At 36.9% G+C, this 18,787-nt stretch overlaps 1 protein-coding gene across 2 annotated transcripts in view; it reads left to right on the top strand.

Annotated features, from left to right (window-relative positions):
* FLT3 (fms related receptor tyrosine kinase 3) overlaps positions 1 to 18,787 on the top strand; it is a 119,014-nt gene that overhangs the window by 51,691 nt on the left and 48,536 nt on the right. For both annotated transcript variants that reach the window (XM_070577863.1, XM_070577862.1), the window contains exon 2: positions 15,011 to 15,132. In XM_070577863.1, the coding sequence (XP_070433964.1) occupies positions 15,025 to 15,132 (108 nt within the window). In that variant the 5' untranslated portion in view covers positions 15,011 to 15,024. The remainder of the gene's footprint in view (positions 1 to 15,010; positions 15,133 to 18,787) is intronic.

Below are 18,787 nucleotides of genomic sequence, written 5' to 3'. Positions count from 1 at the left end.
AAAGCAAGACCAAACTGTATGGTGCATGAATGAAACCAACTTTGGATGTGAAGACACAAATAAGTTAAAATAAAAAGATGGGGGAAAAGTATCCCATGCAAACACTAATCAAAGGAAAGCTGGAGAGGCTAAAATATCTCAGACAAAGTCTATTTCAAAGCAAAGAGTGTAACTAGAGGCAGAGAGTCATTTGGTAATGCTATATAGCTCGATTCATCAAAAGGACATAAAAATCCTAAACATTTATGCATCTAATAACAGAACTTGAAAATACGTGGAGCAAAATCTGATTGAACTGCAAGGAGAAATGGACAAATCCACAATTACATTCTGAGAGTTCAATACTCCTTCAATAACTGACAGAAGAAGGAGAAAAAACTCCGTAAGATATAGAAGACTTGAACAATATCAATCCTCCTGACCTGAATCACATTTATAAAATATTCCACTCACCAATGACTGAATGTACATTCTTCTCAAGTGCACACAATACGCTTATCAAATTAGACCATTTTCTGGACTATAAAACAAGCTTCAATAAATTTTAAAAGATTCAAGACATACAAAGTATATCCTGTGATTATGGTGGTATTATATTAGGAATTAATAACAGAAAGATAACTGGAAAATCCTCAAATATTTGGAAACCAAGTAACACATTTCTAAATAATCCATGGGTCAAAGAAGAAACCAAAAGATAAATGAGAATGTGCATTGAATTGAATGGAAAGAAAATTCACTAAGAATTTGTGGGATGCCTCTAAAGCAGTACTTAAGAGGAAATTTATAGTATTAAGTTATTAATTAGTAAGTGATTAGTAGCATTAAATCATAATGCTACAAATTATAGAGAGATGCTACAAATTAAACTAGATAAAGATCTCAAATCAATGATCTTGAATTCAAGCACAAGCAAGAGGGGAAAAATAACAAATTAAACCCCATGTCAGCAAAAGAAAGGAAGCAAATACGATCAGAGTGAAAATCAATGAAATAGAAATCAAAACAAAAACATTGGAGAAAAATCAATGCAACCAAGAGCAATAAAGATCAATAAAATTGCTAAACCTCTTGCCAAACTAATCAGGAAAAAAAGAGAGAAGATGAAAATTTCCCATATCAGGAATAAAAGAGGCAACATCACTACAAAATCTATAGATATTGAAAAAGATAATATGGAAATATTATTAACAACTTTATGCCTATACTTTGGCAACTTTCATTTAATGGAAAAAATTCATTGAAAGACACTACCAAAGCTCACTTGAGAAAAATTGATAACCTAAATAATGCTATGTCTGTTAAAGCTATTGAATTTGTGGTTAAAAATGTTCCCACAATGAAAACCACCAGAGCAGCTGGCTTCACTGGGGAATCCACCAAATATTTAAAGAGGAAATAATACCAATTCAGCACAAACTCTTCCAGAAAATTTAAGAGAATACAACAGTTCTCAACTCATTCTATGAGGCCAGCTTTACTGTGATGCCCAAACAAGACAAAGATGTTAAAAGCAAAAAATAAAAACAAACCTACAGATGAATAATTTCCATGAATATAAATGCAAAAATTCTTAGCAATACTTTAACAAATTGAATTCAACAGTACATAAGAAAGATAGTACCTCGTATCCAACTGGTGTTTTACTCCAGGAAGGCAAGGTTGGTTAACATTTGCAAATCAATCAATGTAGTTCACCATATTCACAGAATAAAAAAGAAAAGCTCCTAAAACACAGAAACAAACCTATATGATCATCTCAATAGACATAGAAGAAGCATTTGACAAAATTCAACATCCACTCCTGAGAAAATTTCCCAGCAAATTGGGAGTAGAAATGATTCTAGGCAAGGAAAAGGAATGAAAAGCATCCAGATTAGTAAGGAAGAAGTCAAACTGTTTTTATTTGCAGGCAACATTAGCATCTATGTAGAAAGTTGTACAAAAAAGTAACTACAACTAATAAGTAAGTTCTGTAAGTTTGCAGTATGCAAGATCAGTGTAGAAAAATCAATTATGTTTCTATAACTAACAATCAGAAATTGAAGTAAAAAAATACAAAATGGCATAAAAAAATGAAATAGGGATAAAGATAGACGAGATCTGTACACTGAAAACTACAAAACATTGCTGAGAGAAATTAAAAACCTAAATAAAAGGAGATATACCATGTTTATGTATTGTAAGATTCAATATTGTTAAATGTCAGTTCTGCACAAATTGATCTGGTGATTCAGCACAATTCATATCAAAATCCCTGTAGACCCTTTTGCAGAAATGGACATGCTGATTCTAAAATTTATGAAAGAAACCTAGAATGAAAGGGACCTAGAATACCCAAAACAATTTTTTTTAAGATTTTATTTTTTCCTTTTTCTCCCCAAAGCCCCCCAGTACATAGTTGTATATATATTTTCAGTTGTGGGTTCTTCTAGTTGTGGCATGTGGGACGCCGCCTCAGCATGGCCTGATGAGTGGCACCATGTCCGCGCCCAGGATCCGAACCAGTGAAATCCTGGGCCGCCGAAGCAGAGCAGCTGAACTTAACCACTCAGCCAAGGGGCCAGCCCCTGCAAAACAACTTTGAAAAGATGAACAAAGGAGGAAAACTTATAATACTTGATTTCAAGGATTATTATAAAGCAATAATAACCAAGACAATGTGGAACTGGCATCCAGATATACAAATAGATCAATGGAAAAGTATAGGGATTCCAGAAATAGATCAGAAATATGCAGTCAATTTATTTTTGATGAAGGTATAGAGGTAATTCAGTGGAGAAATCAATCGTTCAATAAATGAGGCTGAAACAAGTAGATATTCATATGTAAATATATTCATATGAAAAACTTTAATCCTTATGTCATATAAAAAGTTTACCACATAAAGTCTACTCAAAATGGATCATAGACCTAAATGTAAAACTAAAATATAAATGTAAAGACATAAATGTAAAATCTAAAACTACAAAACTTCTGAAAGAAAACCTTTCTAACTTTAGATATTGAACTTTAGATAGATATTGAAAAAGATAATATGGAAATATTATTTTTTAGGTACAAAACCAAAATCATGATCCATAACAGAAAAAGTGGTAAATTGGACATCTTCAAGTTTAAGAATTTCTAGTCTTCAAAAGACAAGTCACAGATTGGCAGAAAATATTGTCAATCACATATCTGATAAAGGACTTATATCCAGAATATATTTTTAAAAGAACTCTCAAAACTTGGAGATGGCCACATAGGAGGCTCCTGAGCTCACCTCCTCCCATGGATACACCAGATCTACAGCTACACATGGAACAGTGCCCTCTGCAAGAAATCTGGAGACTAGCTGAGTGACTCCAACACATCAGGCAAATGAGAAAAAAGCCACATTGAAACAGATAGAAAGACTGAGACACAATCTTGCTATAACCCCACCGCTGGCACAGCAGTGTACAATTGGAAGGGAACTCACAACTCCCAGCTTCTCCTAGAGGAGTGAAGGGGTTCGACCCAACATCTAGCATTCCTATTATTAAGAATTCCACCTGAGAGACAGGCCCCCAAACACCTGGCTCTGAAAACCAATGGGTCTTGTGTCTACAAAGCACACCAGATTATAGGAAAGAAACAGTTCTTAATGGGCTTGCAAGGACTCACTGAGGCTATACCTCCAGCACTCAGTGCTGAGGTAACAGACAGAAACACCCATCTCTCAGTCTTTCCCTTAAAGAGGCATATTTGCAGCCTGGGGGTCAGGCTCCTAATTTAACATGCATCTAGGAGCTGACTGTGATCCTGCCCAAGACTGGGGAGGCTGGCAAGCACCATCTCCACATTTTCCCTCTGTCACCATCTCCCTGAAAGGAGCCTGTGCACATGTGTGGAGCCCTGGCTTTTGTGGCTGCCACTCAGAGGACACACCTCTTGATTGTCTAGCTCTGGAGGCCAGCAGGACTTTCATTTGTGGATCCTGTAGGACTGTAGCAAACAAAGAAACACTTCTTAATTGGCTACCCACCAGGGCTCAGTGCAGAGGGAGCAGACAGAAGTGCCTAGCTCCCATGTTTCTGTGAAAGAGGTCTATTTGCATACTGTAAAGCTACTCCCTGAGGGTCCAGCTTCCAATCACTCTGTATCTAGATGCTGACTGAGATCCTCCCTTCTGAGGCACTGACAGGTCCTGGCACACCCTCACTACTGGGAGCCAATAAGAACAAAGAAATGGCTTGGGCAATCTCAAAGGTTTGAGATATAGCCAAGACCTGACCCTGGGCTGAACAATAAGATTCATCTCCTACATGAGACCACTCTGTGAAGACTGGGAGAGGTGGCTGTTTTATCTAATGCACAGAAACCAACACAGAAAGTCAAGGAGAATGGAGAAACAAAGGAATATGTTCCAAACAAAAGAACAAGAGAAAACTCCAAAATCAAACCTTAATTATGGGGCTGGTCCTGTGGCCAAGTGGTTAAGTTCATGCACTCCACTTCAGCGGCCCAGGGTTTTGCCAGTTTGGTACCTGGGCACAGACATGGCATTGATCATCAGGCCATGCTGAGGGTGCATCCCACATAGCACAACCAGAGGCACTCATAACTAGAATATACAATGATGTACTTGGGGGGGGGGGGAACTTTGGGAAGAAGGAAGGGGAAAAACCACGTTAATTAATCAAAGTTAAGTGATTTACCTGTAGGGACCAGCCCAGTAGCATAGTGGTTAAGTTCATGTGCTGCGCTTCGGTGACCCGGAGTTCATGAGTTCAGATCATCAGTGCAGACCTACACACTGCTCATCAAGCCATGCTATGGTGGCACCCCACATACAAAATAGAGGAATATGGGTGCAGATGTTAGCTCAGGGACAATCTTCCTCAAGCAAAAAGAGGAAGATTGGCAACAGGTGTTAGCTCCAGGCCAATCTTCCTCACCAAAAAAGAAAAAAAAACAAAATAATGGTCAGAAAGATGCTCACTGAGGTCAGGAGAACAATGAATGAATAAACTGAGAATTTCAACAAAGAGATAGAAGACTGAAGAAAGTACTAAGGAGAAATCACCAAGTTGAAGAAGATGGTAATTGTACTGAAAAAGTCAAAAGAGGGGTTCAGCAAAAGACTAGGTGAAGTGGAAGAAAGAGTCATTGAACTTGAAGACAAAGCAGTGGAATTGATCCAATCAGAGGGACAAAAAGAAAAAAAAATGAAAAAGAGTGAAGATATCGTAGGGGACTTATGGGACACCATCAAGCAGACCCACATTTGCATTATAGGTGTCCCAGAAGGAGAAGAGAAAGACAAAGGGGCAGAAAGCTTATCAAAAGACATAATGACTGGGGGCTGGCCCCGTGGCCGAGCGGTTAAGTTTGCGCGCTACGCTGCAGGCGGCCCAGTGTTTCGTTGGTTCAAATCCTGGGTGCGGACATGGCACTGCTCATCAGACCACGCTGAGGCAGCGTCCCACATGCCACAACTAGAAGGACCCACAATGAAGAATATACAACTATATACCGGGGGGCTTTGGGGAGAAAAAGGAAAAAAAAAAAAAGACATAATAACTGAAAAATTCCCTAACCTGGGATCCAGATCCAGGAAGTTCAGAGAGTTCCAAATAAGAAGAATCCAAAGAGACCTACACCAAGCTTCATTATAATTAAACTGTCAAGAGTTAAAGACAAAGAGAAAAATTAAAAGCAGCAAGAGAAAAACAACTTATTACGTACAAGGAAATTTCTATATTGCTATCAACAAATTTTTCAGCAGAAACTTTGCAGGTCAGAAGGGAGTGACATTATATATTTAAAGTGCTGAAAGAAAAAAACTACTAACCAAGAGTATTCTACCTGGCAAATTGTTCTTCAGAATTGAAAGAGAGAGGTGACGTCAGCATCATGGCAGAGTAAGCTCTTCCCTTAGTCTCTCCCCTGTAAGATATGATGAAAAGGACATTATTAACCAACAGACTAAATTCACACAGCACAATAGGATGTTTGAGAGATCCATGCAGCCATACATATGAAGGTGGGGGTCTGGATCCCCAGGAAGCAGTGGAAAGAGGTAAGTGGATCTCCTCCCTCTCCCCAGCGGCAGTTATCTAGGGCACAGGACCTCACACAGCAGTTGGCACAGGACTCTGAGGGGAGACAAGGGAACAGTCAGGCCTCAATGGGAATACTTTCACTCTCGGAGTTGCTTCCCAGCCCATGGGAACACTCCACGCCAAGATGACTCAGACACCAGGAGGGGACCCCCACCAAGCCAGCTGCCCAGGTGGGCTGCCAGTGAATACAGAGCAGGATCACACAGGATCACACACACGAAAGAAACCACCTCTCCCTTCCCACCTGGCACACCAGCTTGGCCAGCCAGCCAGGGCAGCAGCTCTGTGCCAGAGCACCTGCATCTGTGTGTATGAAGCAGTGGTGGCCAACAGGCAAATGCAGATAGACCCTGTCAGCACAACTTCCAACAGATGGGCACAACTTCCATCGGACTTGGTAGGGTCAGAAAACACAGCTCCTTCCCCCCTCAACCAATGGTGGCAGGGGAATCTGTGACCAGATACTACCACTATGCACCAGCAAACATCCACTCCATCAAACTCCATGAAGAAATACTGTTAATACTCCAGAGAAGGAGGAAAATGACCAGTCTCAAGAAACCAATCCTGAAGTCACAGAAATTTACAGTCTAAAAGACAGAGAATTCCAAATAGTTGCCTTAAAGAAACTCAACTAGTTACAAGAAGACACAGACAGTTCAGTTAACTCAGGAATAAAATCAATGAGCAGAAGGACTTCTTCACAAAAGAGAGTGAATCTCTAAAAACAACAAACAGAAATGCTGGAGATGAAGAACAGAATTGAAAGAGAGATAAAGAGTTTTCTAGATGAGCAAACACTGAAAGAGTTCATTACCACTAGACTGGCTTTATAAGAAATGCTGAAGGGACTTCTTCAAGCTGAAACAAAAGGACACTAACTAGTAACAGGAAAACATATGAATATATAAATCTCACTGGTAAAGGTAAATATATAGTTAAATTCAGAATATTTTAACACTGTAATGGTGGTGGTTAAATCATTTATAAATGTAGTGTGAAGAGTAGAAGACAAAAGTAGTAAAAATAACTGTAAGTACAATAGTTTATTAATGGATACACAAGATAAAAAAATGTAAATTGTGACATCAAAATCATAAAATGTGTGTGTGGGAGAAGAAAAATGTAGAGCTTTAGTATGAATTTAAACTTAAGTTGTTTTTAGCTTAAAATGTATTGTAATAAATATAAGATGTTTTATATAAGCCTCAGTAAGCACAAAGCAAAAACCTATAAACAATAAAAAAGGTAAAGAGAAAGGAGTCTTTGCATACATTATAGAAAATTATCAAATTGACAAAGAGAAGAAGAAAAGATCATAGGAATTACAAAATAGCCAGAAAACAATGAACAAAATGGCAATAATAAGCCTATACCTGTGAATAATTACTTTAAATATAAATGAACTAAATTTTCCAATCAAAAGACATAGAGTGACTAAATGGATGAAAAACCAAGACCCAACTATATTCTGCCTACAAGAGACTCATTCAGCTTTAAGGACACACACAGACTGAAAGTAAAGGCATGGAAAAAGATATTCCATGCAAATAGAAGCCAAAAGAAAGCAGGGGTAGCTACACTTATAACAGACAAAATAGACTTTAAGTTAAAGACTGTAATAAGAGACAAGAACATTATATAATGATGAAGGGGTCATCCAATAAGAGGATCCAACATTTGTAAATATTCATGCACCAAACATAGGAGCACCTAAATATACAAAGTGAAAATTAACAGACTTGAAGGGAGAAATAGACAACAATACAATAATAGTAGGGGACCTCAATACCCCACTTTCAACAAAGGATAGATCACCCAGACATAAAATCAATAAGGAAACATTGGACTTAAACTACATGTTAGACCTAGTGGACTTAAGAGGCATTTACAGAACATTCCATCTAACAGTAGTGGAATACACGTTCTTCTCAAGCTCACATGGAACATTCTCCAGGATAGATTATTCATGAGGACACAAATCAAGTCTTAATAAGACTTAAGACGATTGCAATCATATCAAGCATCTTTTCTGTCCACAATGGTATAAAAATGGAAATCAATTACAAGAAGAAAACTGGAAAGTTCAAAAATATGTGAAGGTACAACGTGGTACTGAACAACCAATGGATCAAAAAGGAAATCAAAAGAGAAATAAAAGGTATCTCGAGACAAATGAAAATGGAAATACAGCATACTAAAACTTAGAGGAAGCAGCAAAAGCAGTTCTAAGAAGAACGTTCATAGCAATAAATATCTGTAATAAGAAAAAGTAAAGAGCTCAAATACATAACTATACCAGAAAAAAAGCCTAAGCTCAAAGTTAGCAGAAGGAAGGAAATTACAAAGATCAGTAGAAATAAATGAAATAGAGGCTAAAAAAACAATATAAAAGATCAATGAGACTAAGAAGTGGTTTTTTGAAAAGACAAACAAAATAGACAAGCCTTTGACTAGACTTATCAATAAAAAGAGAGAGGACTCAAATAAAATTAGAAATGCAAAAGGAGACATTATGACTGATACCACAGAAATACAAAAGATTATAAGAGACTTCTCTGAAGAATTATATGGCAACAAATTGGACAACCTAGAAGAAATGGATAACCTTCTAATATCATACAACCTACCAAGACTGAATCATGAAGAAACAGAAAACTTGAACTGAATTACTAGTAAGGAAATTGAATCAGTAAGGAAAAATCTCCCAACAAAGAAAATCCAGGATCAGATGGCTTCTCTATTGAATTCTACCAGACATTTAAAGAAGAATTAATACTAATCCTTCTCAAACTCTTCCAAAGAATATAAGAGGAAGGAATGCTTCCAGACTTGTTTTATGAGGCCAGCATTACCCTGATATCAAAACTCGACAAGGACACCACAAGAAAAGAAAATTATCAGGGCCAATATCCTTGATGAACATAGATGCAAAAATCCTCAACAAAATATCAGCAATCTAAATTCAATAATACATTAAAAGGATCATACACTATGATCAAGTGGGATTTATTCCAGGGATGCAAGGATGGTTCAACATCCACAAATCAATTAATGTGACATACCACATTAACAAAATGAAGGATAAAAATCATATGATCATCTCAATAGATGCAGAAAAAGCATTTGACAAAATTCAATATCCATTTATGATAAAAAGCTTTCAACAAAATGATTATAGAGGGAATGTACTTCAACATAATAAAGGCCATGTGTGACAAGCCCATAGCTAACATCATATTCAATGGCGAAAAGCTGAGAGCTTTTTTTCTAAGATTAGGAACAAGATAAGGATGCCCACTATTGCCACTTTTATTCAACATAGTACTGGAAGTCCTAGCCAGAGCAATTAGGCAAGAAAAAGAAATAAAAGGCATCCAAATCAGAAAGAAAGAAGTAAAACTGACTCTATTTGCAGGTGACATGACATTATATATAGAAAACCCTAAAGACTCCACCAAAAAACTGTTAGAACTAATCAACAAATTCAATAAAGTTGTGGGATATAAAATCACTATACAAAAGTTAGTTGTAGTTCTCTGCACTAACAACAAACTATCAGAGAAATTTAGAAAACAATCCCATTTACAATTGAATCACAAAGAATGAAATACCAGGGCAGGCTCAGTAGCATAGTCGTTAAGTTCGTGTGCTCTGCTTTGGCAGCCTGGGGTTCACAGGTTCAGATCTCAGGCATGGACCTACACACTGCTCATCAAACCATGCTGTGGTGGCATCCCACATACAAAATAGAGGAATATTGGCAAAAGATGTTAGCTCAGGGCCAATGTTCCTCATACACACACACACACACACACACACAAAGAATAAAATAGGTGCGAATAAATAGAACCAAAGAGGTGAAAAAATCTGTATAATGAAAAGTATAAGACATTCATGAAAGTAATTGACTAAGACTCAAATAAATGGAATTTCTGTGCTCATGGACTGGAAGAATTAATATTATTAAAATATCCATACTATCAAGGCAATCTACAGATTCAGTGCAATCTCTATCAAAATTCCAATGACATTTTTCACAGAAATAGAAAAAACAATTCTAAAATTTATACAGAACCACAAAAGACCCTAAATAGCCAAAGTAATATTGAGAAAGAAGAACTAAATGGGAGATATCACACTTCCTGATTTTTAACACTATTACAAAGCTACAGTAATCAAAACAGTAAGATATTGGCATAAAAACAGACACATAGGTCAGTGGAACAGAATAGAGAGCCCAGCAATAAACCCATGCACGTATGGTTAATTTATGACAAAGTGGTCAAGTTTATACAATGGGGAAATGATAGTCTCTTCAATAAATGGTGTTGGGAAAACTGGACAGCCACATGCAAAAGAATGAAACTGGACCCCTATTTTACACCATACACAAAAATCGATTCAAAATGAGTTAAAGATTTGAATGTAAGACCTGAAACCATAAAAATCCTAGAAGAAAAGATAGGGGATAAGCTCCTTCACATTGGTCTTTTTTGGTTTTTGACATCAAAAACAAAGGCAACAAGAGCAAAAATAAACAAGTGGGATTACATCAAACTAAAAAGCTTTTCCATAGCAAAGGAAACCATCAGCAAAGTGAAAAGGTAACTTACAAAATGGGAGAAAACATTTGCAAATCATATATCTGATAAGGGATTAATATCCAAAATATATAAAGAACTTAAACAACTCAGTAGAAAAAAAAACGATCCAGTTTAAAAAATGGAGAGGAAGTGAATAAGCATTTTTCCAAAGAAGACACACAAATTGCCAACAGGTAATGAAAAGATGCTCAACATCACTAATCATTATGGAAATGAAAATCAAAACCACAATGAGATATTACCTCACACCTATTATCAAAAAGACAAGAAACAAGTTTTGGCAAGGATGTGGAGAAAAGGGAACTCTTGTGTGCTGTTGGTGGGAATGTAAACTGATGCAGCTGAAATGGAAAACAGTATAGTGGTTCCTCAAAAAACTAAAAATAGAACTACCATATGATCTAGCAATTCTACTTCTGAGTATATATCTGAAGGCAACAAAATCACCATCTTGAAGAGATATCTACACCCCTGTATTCATTGCAGCATTACTTCTGGTAGTCAAGACATGGAAACAACTTGAGTGTTCATTAATGGATGAATGGATAAAGAAAATGTGATGTGTGTATATACAACGGAATATTTTTCAGCCATAAAAAAGAAAGAAATCCTGCCATTTGTGACAACATGGATGGACCTTGAGGGCATTATGCTAAGTGAAATGTCAGATAGAGAAAGACAAATACTTTATGATCTCACTTTTATGTGGAATCTGAGAAAAATGAACTCATAAAAACAGAGAAGACATTGCTGGTTGCCAGAGGTAGGGGTAGCAGGTGGGAGAAGTGGGTGAAGGTAGTCAAAAGGTGCAAACTTCCAGTGAAAAGATAAATAAGTTCTGCGGATATGATGTACAATATGGTGACTATAGTTACCAGTACTCTATTGTATATTTGAAAGTTGCTTAGAGAGCAGATCTTAAAAGTTCTCATCACAAGAAAAAAATTTGTGACTTTGTGAGGTGATGAATGTTAGCTAAACTTATTTTGGTAATCAAGTTTCAATATCTACATATATCAAATCATTATGTTGTATACCTTAACTTTATACAATATTATATGTTGACCACATCTCAATAAAACTCAGGGGAAAAAACTCTCAAAACTTAATAATAAGAAAATAAACAAGAACCAGCCTGATGGCCTAGTGGTTAAAGTTTGGGGTGCTCCTCTTTAGGGGACCATGTGTGGTTCCTGGGCACGGAATCACACCACTTGTCTGTCAATAGCCATGCTGTGGTGGTGGCTCACATGGAAGAACTAGAAGGACTTACAACTAGAATATACAACTATGTAATTGGGCTTTGGGGAGAAAAAAAAAGAGAGATGTCAGCTCATCTCCAGCTCATTCCCAGCAAAAAAAAGAAAAGAAAAGAAACAACTCAATTTAAAAAGACTTGTTTGGGGCAAAAGATATGAACAGACACAGTACCGACGAATATACAGGCTGTCAAATAGCATCTGAAAGGATACTCAACATCATTAGTAGGAAAATGCAAATTAAAACCACAGTGAGATATAATACACCTATTAGAATGGCTAAAATTAAAAATTCTCATCATACCAAGTGTTGGTGAGGATGTGGCACAGGTGGAATTCCCATACACTGACAATAGGAATATAAAATTATACAACCTCTTTGGAGAACAATTTGGCACTTTCTTAAAAAGTTACACAGACACCTCCCTTATGACCTAGGTGGTCCACTCCTTGGTATTTACTCAAGAAAAATGAAAGCATATGTCCCTACCAAGACCTGAATACAAATGTTCAAAGCAGCTTTATTTGTAAGAGCCCCAAAGTAGAAACAATCCAAATTCTGTTAACAGACGAATGAATTAAAATATTGTGTTACATCTGTATAATAGACTGCTACTGAGCAATTAAAAGGAGTGAACTACTGATATATACTGTAATGTGGATGAAGCTCACAAAAAGAAAAAATACAATGAAAGAAGCTGGACAAAAAAAGAAAAAGTTCATACTGTATGATTCCACTTGTATGGAATTCTAGAAACTTCAAACTAATCTATAGTGACAGCAAGGAGATCAGAGGTTGCTTGGCATGCAGGAGTGGGGCAGCCAGGAGGGAGGGATTGCCAAGGGGCATGTGGAAACTTTTGGGGGTGATGGATAAATTCACTATCTTGACAGTGGTGTTGGTTTTACAGATATATATGTATTTATGTCAAAACTTATCAAATGGTGTACTCTAAATATGTTAAACCTATTGTACGTTAATTATACTGAGTAAAACTTTAAAAAAAGAGTAGGGAGAAAAAACCATTAGGGAATAGGGCAGGAAAGGTTCTTAAATTCTCTTTAATGTTACTTGTTTTTCTCTTCCCTTGCCCTTGCAGTTGTGCTCATTTAGTTTCCTTTAGAAGACTGGGGGCTATGTTAAGGAAAATAAAAAATACGTAATAACTAAATGCTGATGAGGTTGTAGTAAAATTATTACATTCTCACCCTACACGTGGTGACATAAAATGGTATAGCATCTCTGCAAAACGAAATGACAATCATATCAAAAACCTTTTAAATATGTTTATATTCTTTGATCCACTAATTCCACTTCCAGAAATTTATACTAAGGAAATAATATTTTAAAAATGAAAGGCTCAGTATGAAGTATTTTAAATGGCAGGGGAAAAAATATAAAATGTGTAATAGCAAGGGAATGATTAGGTCATTTTTGTTATGTCCACAAAAAGAATGCAAAACAATTATATGTAGTATCATAAGAAATGCTTATGAGGTATTATGCTCAAAATCAGAATAGGGGCTGGCCCAGCAGCATAGTGGTTAAGTTCACCCACTCTACTTTGGCAGCTGGGCTTCTCGGGTTCAGATCCGGGGTGTGGGCCTACATACCCCTCATCAAGCCGTGCTGTGGCAGCATCCCATATACAAAACAGAGGAAGATTGGCACAGATGTTAGCTCAGCAACAATCTTCCTCAAGCAAAGAGAGGAAGATTGACAACAGATGTCAGCTCAGGGCTGGTCTTCCTCAACCAAAAAAAAATCAGAATATAAAATATAACGTGATTTCTACTCTGTCAATACAATTAGTTGAAAACTATGTTTACAGATGGGAAAGGTTCTAGAGAAATGAAAATGGTTTATTTGTTAGGGTGTCAGGATTTAGAATGAATTTTCACTTATAGTTCCACTTGTATTGGTATAGTGTGGCTTCTTTAATAAAGAATAAAATAAGAAAGACAGTTAAAACAAACCAGTGAATGTGTCTTACTGTGTGGTTCCCATAGGTGCAATGCTGAGATTTTTAAGCAGATTACAAGATACAAAAATGGTTGAACATAGCCATTTACCTCCTGTCTACCAATAGTGCACTAAAATGACAGTAAAATAATGTTTTTAAAGACATAAACATATACGGACAAAGATGATGGAGGGGAGAAAATAAAATTTTGAGAGCTATAAAGCACATGAAGAAAGGAGAATCATAAGGTGGACGTTGAGAAAGCTGAGAAGCAGCGTGGTTTCCACTGCGGGAATTTTGGGGAAATCTTATACCCAGAAGAGTGTAAATTGCCAGCACCAGCTCCCAGAACATGGGCAGCAGCCAAGAGTGACAAGACTCTTCTCTGGGGAATCTGACCAGCTCGTGAGAAAACCTAAAGACAACCATACAGAGAAGATCGGGCAGCAGGTCAAACCATGTGCACAGAGCTTACGATGAACATGTCATGTTTCATTTTTATGTTATATATGAGCAGACTGTCAAGCATCATCAGTCATTTAGGAAAAACATCCAAAAAATAGGAGAACACAAAGTGAAGGAGAGAGAAGGAATCAAATAATTCAAGAAAACTTCTCCAAAGAGAAAAACATGAGTTTCCAGATTGAAAAGACGAATTGAGTATCCGGCACAGTGGATGAAAATAGACTCTCAACACTACACATAATTTTGAAAATTTTAGTGCACAAAGAAAAGATTATACAGGCATCCATAAAGAAGAAAAAGTGGCCTGTATACAAATAATCACTTCCTCAGATGCACCAGCCTCATTTCAAACACTTAATAGCCACGTGTAGCTAATGACTACTGTACTGGACAGCACAGATTACGAATATTTCCATCACTGCAGAATGTTCTATTGGACAGCACTGCTCTAAGTATTTCTGCTCCTGACTTATAGTAAGACTTGCCTTTTATGAAATTATATTTCCCACATACTTTCCTGTCGGCCACTTTTCCTTGATTACACTTTGTTTTGTTGTAAGATGAATCCATATTTCCTTTTTAAGGTATACATGTATCAACATCATTGTCTTTGTTTTGTTTTACAGTTGTTTTTTCAACAATGATATTTGAGACTATTACAAATCAAGATCTGCCTGTGATCAAGTGTGTTTTAATCAATCACAAGAACAATGACTCCTCAGTGGGGATATCATCATCATATCCCACGGTAAAGTAATATTAAAATTACAACTTTAGCTACTTTCTGTAGAGACCATACTGTGTAAGCTACTGAGACCTACCATGGCAATGTGGGCTTTTCTTTTTCTGTATTTAAGTATATTATGTCCTCATATCTGGTGCAGACGGGCCTTTATACCCCTTGCTACCTGGCACGCCATTCCATCAAGAGTCATGTTCTCTTTGGGTTTGGATTCAGGAAGGACACTGGTACTCAGCATGAATAAGTAACAGAGTTTCCCTTTCTCCTTCAAGAGAATCCAGCCTTCTCTCTCAAACCTGAGTCTCTAACTTCCAACTGCCTCCTGGATATAGATAAATAGATTTTCCATTTGCTCATTGAAATACACCTATGTAATTTATTTCATTTCTATTTCCCCAAACCTGCTCCTATTCTTGCAGGATTTAATTTCTATGTATGGCCCTGTCTAGTTCCCAGGCTTGAAAGCCACATCTCAGTGTCATTTTGGACTACTTCCTCTCCCTTGTCTTCATACTCGGTCAGTTACCAAGTCTTGTCAATTTCACCTTTAATAGTTCTCATGTAATCACCTTATATTCTCTAGTCTCACTGCCACTTCCCTAGTTCAAGCCCTCATTAACTAGTTCATAATCACAATAATATCATAAGTTCATCTCACATAGGGCTGCCTGACTATTCTTCCCGAGGCACAGCTACATCCTTTACTGCCTGGCTTGGAACCTACAGTGACTTCCCATTACTTAAACTGACATACACATTGCTCCCAAGTCTGCCTCTAACTCCTTCGAGTTCCAACTTGTTTTTCTTTACTCTTCTCCTTCATGCTACTCATCTAACAGAACCTAGCTATTTACTCAAATACAGGAAACTTAAATGATAGAGAACTGAAAATATTAGAAGTCTACATACAACAAAAAGTAAACATAAATTAGCCAATTCTGTGGACATTTCCAGTTTAGGATTCGTACAAATATATAGTCATTCTGTTTTCTTTTACTAAGTATAATACATAAACACATGACACGGTGCCTTGGACCAGCGCCCCCCCCCCAAAAAAAAATCAGAGATATTGAAAATATTCTCAACATTTAAAAACAGTGTGAAATAGGTTTTAATAACAATATTCTACATGAATATAAAACTTCAATTTAATACGTGATTTTTTTTATGCCAGAAGCATGGTTGGTTTTAATTTTTTAACAGATATTGGTATCATAACACGTTGGCTTATTAATAATTAAGGCATTTTGCTTACACAGTATTTCAGTGTGGACAAAAAATTTTAATATTATTTGCTAATATGTTTTAAACTTTTAGCATCTTTTCAATGTAAGAAAATAACTGCACGCCTTTAAGTGTTTTCTTATAAAACACAATCTTAAAAAAGTTAATGAAGATTGGTCTCACTTCCTAGCATTGAGCCCTGCGTTACTTTTTCATGTAGTATGAATTATTTTCTTATGTGATATTCAGGATTGTATTAAGACCAAGCAGTTCATTTTTGTTTTAAAGACTGGCACCTGAGCTGACAACTGTTGCCAATCTTTTTTTTTTCTGCTTTTATCCCCAAATTCCCCCAGTACATAGCTGTATATTTTAGTTGTGAGTCCTTCTAGTTGTGGCATGTGGGACACCACCTCAGCATGGCCTGATGAGCGGTGCCATGTCCGCACCCAGGATCCGAACCAGTGAACCCCTGGGCCGCCAAAGCAGAGCTCGCGAACTCAAGCACTCAGCCAGGGGGCCAACCCCAACCAGCAGTTCTTAAACAGCATGAAACAGACAACGCAAACGAATCCTAACGCTACACGTGTGAGCTGTCTTCGTAGCATGCCTTCACCTTCCTGAAGCTGAAGCTACTCCTTTTGGATATTTTCCCACTTCAGTGTAAAGTGGGTTGTTAGGTTGTCAGTAGCTTTTTAAAAAATTGGTTTTTATTTCTTCTATAGTTCACAGTTCTCCAATGAGACATCTTTCTAGAAATCCTATAGTTCAGGGCTGTTGTGAATAACGAAGCACTCTGGAGTAGACAAAACTTGTCAATGTAACTCTAATAAACAAGCAACTACATCTTTAGTTATATTACCAGTATATCCTGAACCAAAACAAGATGGTTTTACTGTTTTCACAATCCACTTAATTATTGTTTAAAATCTGAATATTTCCATCATCTGTCATTTCTATTTGAAGATTAAGATAGCGTGTGCTGGGTTTCTCCTCTGCAAAGTTACTATTTTTCCTTTGTAATTAACAAGTGTTTGGGGGGAGATGCAAATATCCTGTTTCTCCTCCAATTTTCAGCTAACTGATTTTAGCATCCATTGGCAGATCTTGCCTTCAACAATTATTACTACAGTGTTTGCCTAATGGTGATTTTCTTTTTCCCTGATTCCCTCTACATTTATTAATTGGAATTCTTCTGTGAGGAAGAGCTATCCCTTCTCTCCATTTTATTTATTTATTCAGTTATTTCTTTATATCAGTATGGACTCATAGATATTTATTTTATTCTATGGGTTATAACCCAAAACTGTCATTTTTATTTTGTTGCTCAAATTTTTCCAGCGTTGGCCATTGGGAGCTGCTTCAAGTCAGCTCCAGGGTCCTTTCAGCATGTCCCTATCTTTTTTCAAGCACTTCCTTACTTTCTGGCACTACATCATAGGTGGTTTTGTATTTTTCCTTCCTCAGCCTTGGAGTTAACCACTTATCCATGGAACACTGGTTTCTTGGAGAATAGCATTTAGAAACCAAGATCTGAGGGCTTGAGTGTGCTTGTTGCCACTGGGGTGCCATTTCTTCTAAGCCGTTTCAGCAGGCAGAGCTAGGAAATGTATTCATGTTTACTAACCAACCCCTCCACTGTATTTATCTCTCTCTCTCATCTCTATATCTATCATCTATCTATCTATCTATCATCTATCTATCATCACCATAAGTTCATGCTGATAATTCTGATTTCAATTCAGCACGAAAGTGTTCATTGTAGCTTTCTCTCTTTCCTTACTTGTACTTCTCTCTCTGATGGTAAGAAATCTGGCTTTCAATATCTATCGTAACTCACTTATTTATTCATCTTAGTCCATAAATAAACTAGTTTCAGAATTGCTAACCCATATCCCAGTGAGAAAAAGATTTACTAACTAGAGTACAGTATTTGCATGCAATTCTTTTTATCTTTAGCCTTATAGTATCCAAAGTATTATTTTCCAAAGCTACTTAGGTTAGTTCTTTTCTTTCCCACTCCTTTCACTATGGTTAGGTTATTTATTTGTAACACAATTAAGTTCATTTGGTTTGTAGTCCATTTTGAGTTTCCCCCATATCTTAGTTTTAATTAATTAATTCTTGTTTGTTTTTTCATGAGGAAGATTAGCCCTGAGCTGACATCTGTTGCCAATCTTCCTTTTGCTTAAGGAATATTGTCACTGAGCCAAGATCTGTGCCAGTCTTCCTCTATTTTATGTGGGATGCTGCCACAGCATGGCTTGATGAGGAGTGCTAGGTGCAAACACAGGATCTGAACTTGTGTACCCTGGGCTGCCAAAGTGGGGCGCATGAACTTAACCACTACGCCACTGGGCCAGTCCCAATTAATTATTTAGTTTTTGAGTGTGTCCTATGATTATGGTCCTAAAAGCCAGAGCTATATAAAAAGATA

The sequence above is a fragment of the Equus przewalskii genome, chromosome 16, assembly GCF_037783145.1.
Source record: "Equus przewalskii isolate Varuska chromosome 16, EquPr2, whole genome shotgun sequence".
In the NCBI taxonomy this organism is placed as follows: Eukaryota; Metazoa; Chordata; class Mammalia; order Perissodactyla; family Equidae; genus Equus; species Equus przewalskii.
The sequence above is the reverse complement of the archived record's forward strand: the minus strand, read 5'-3'. Positions and strand labels throughout refer to the sequence as shown.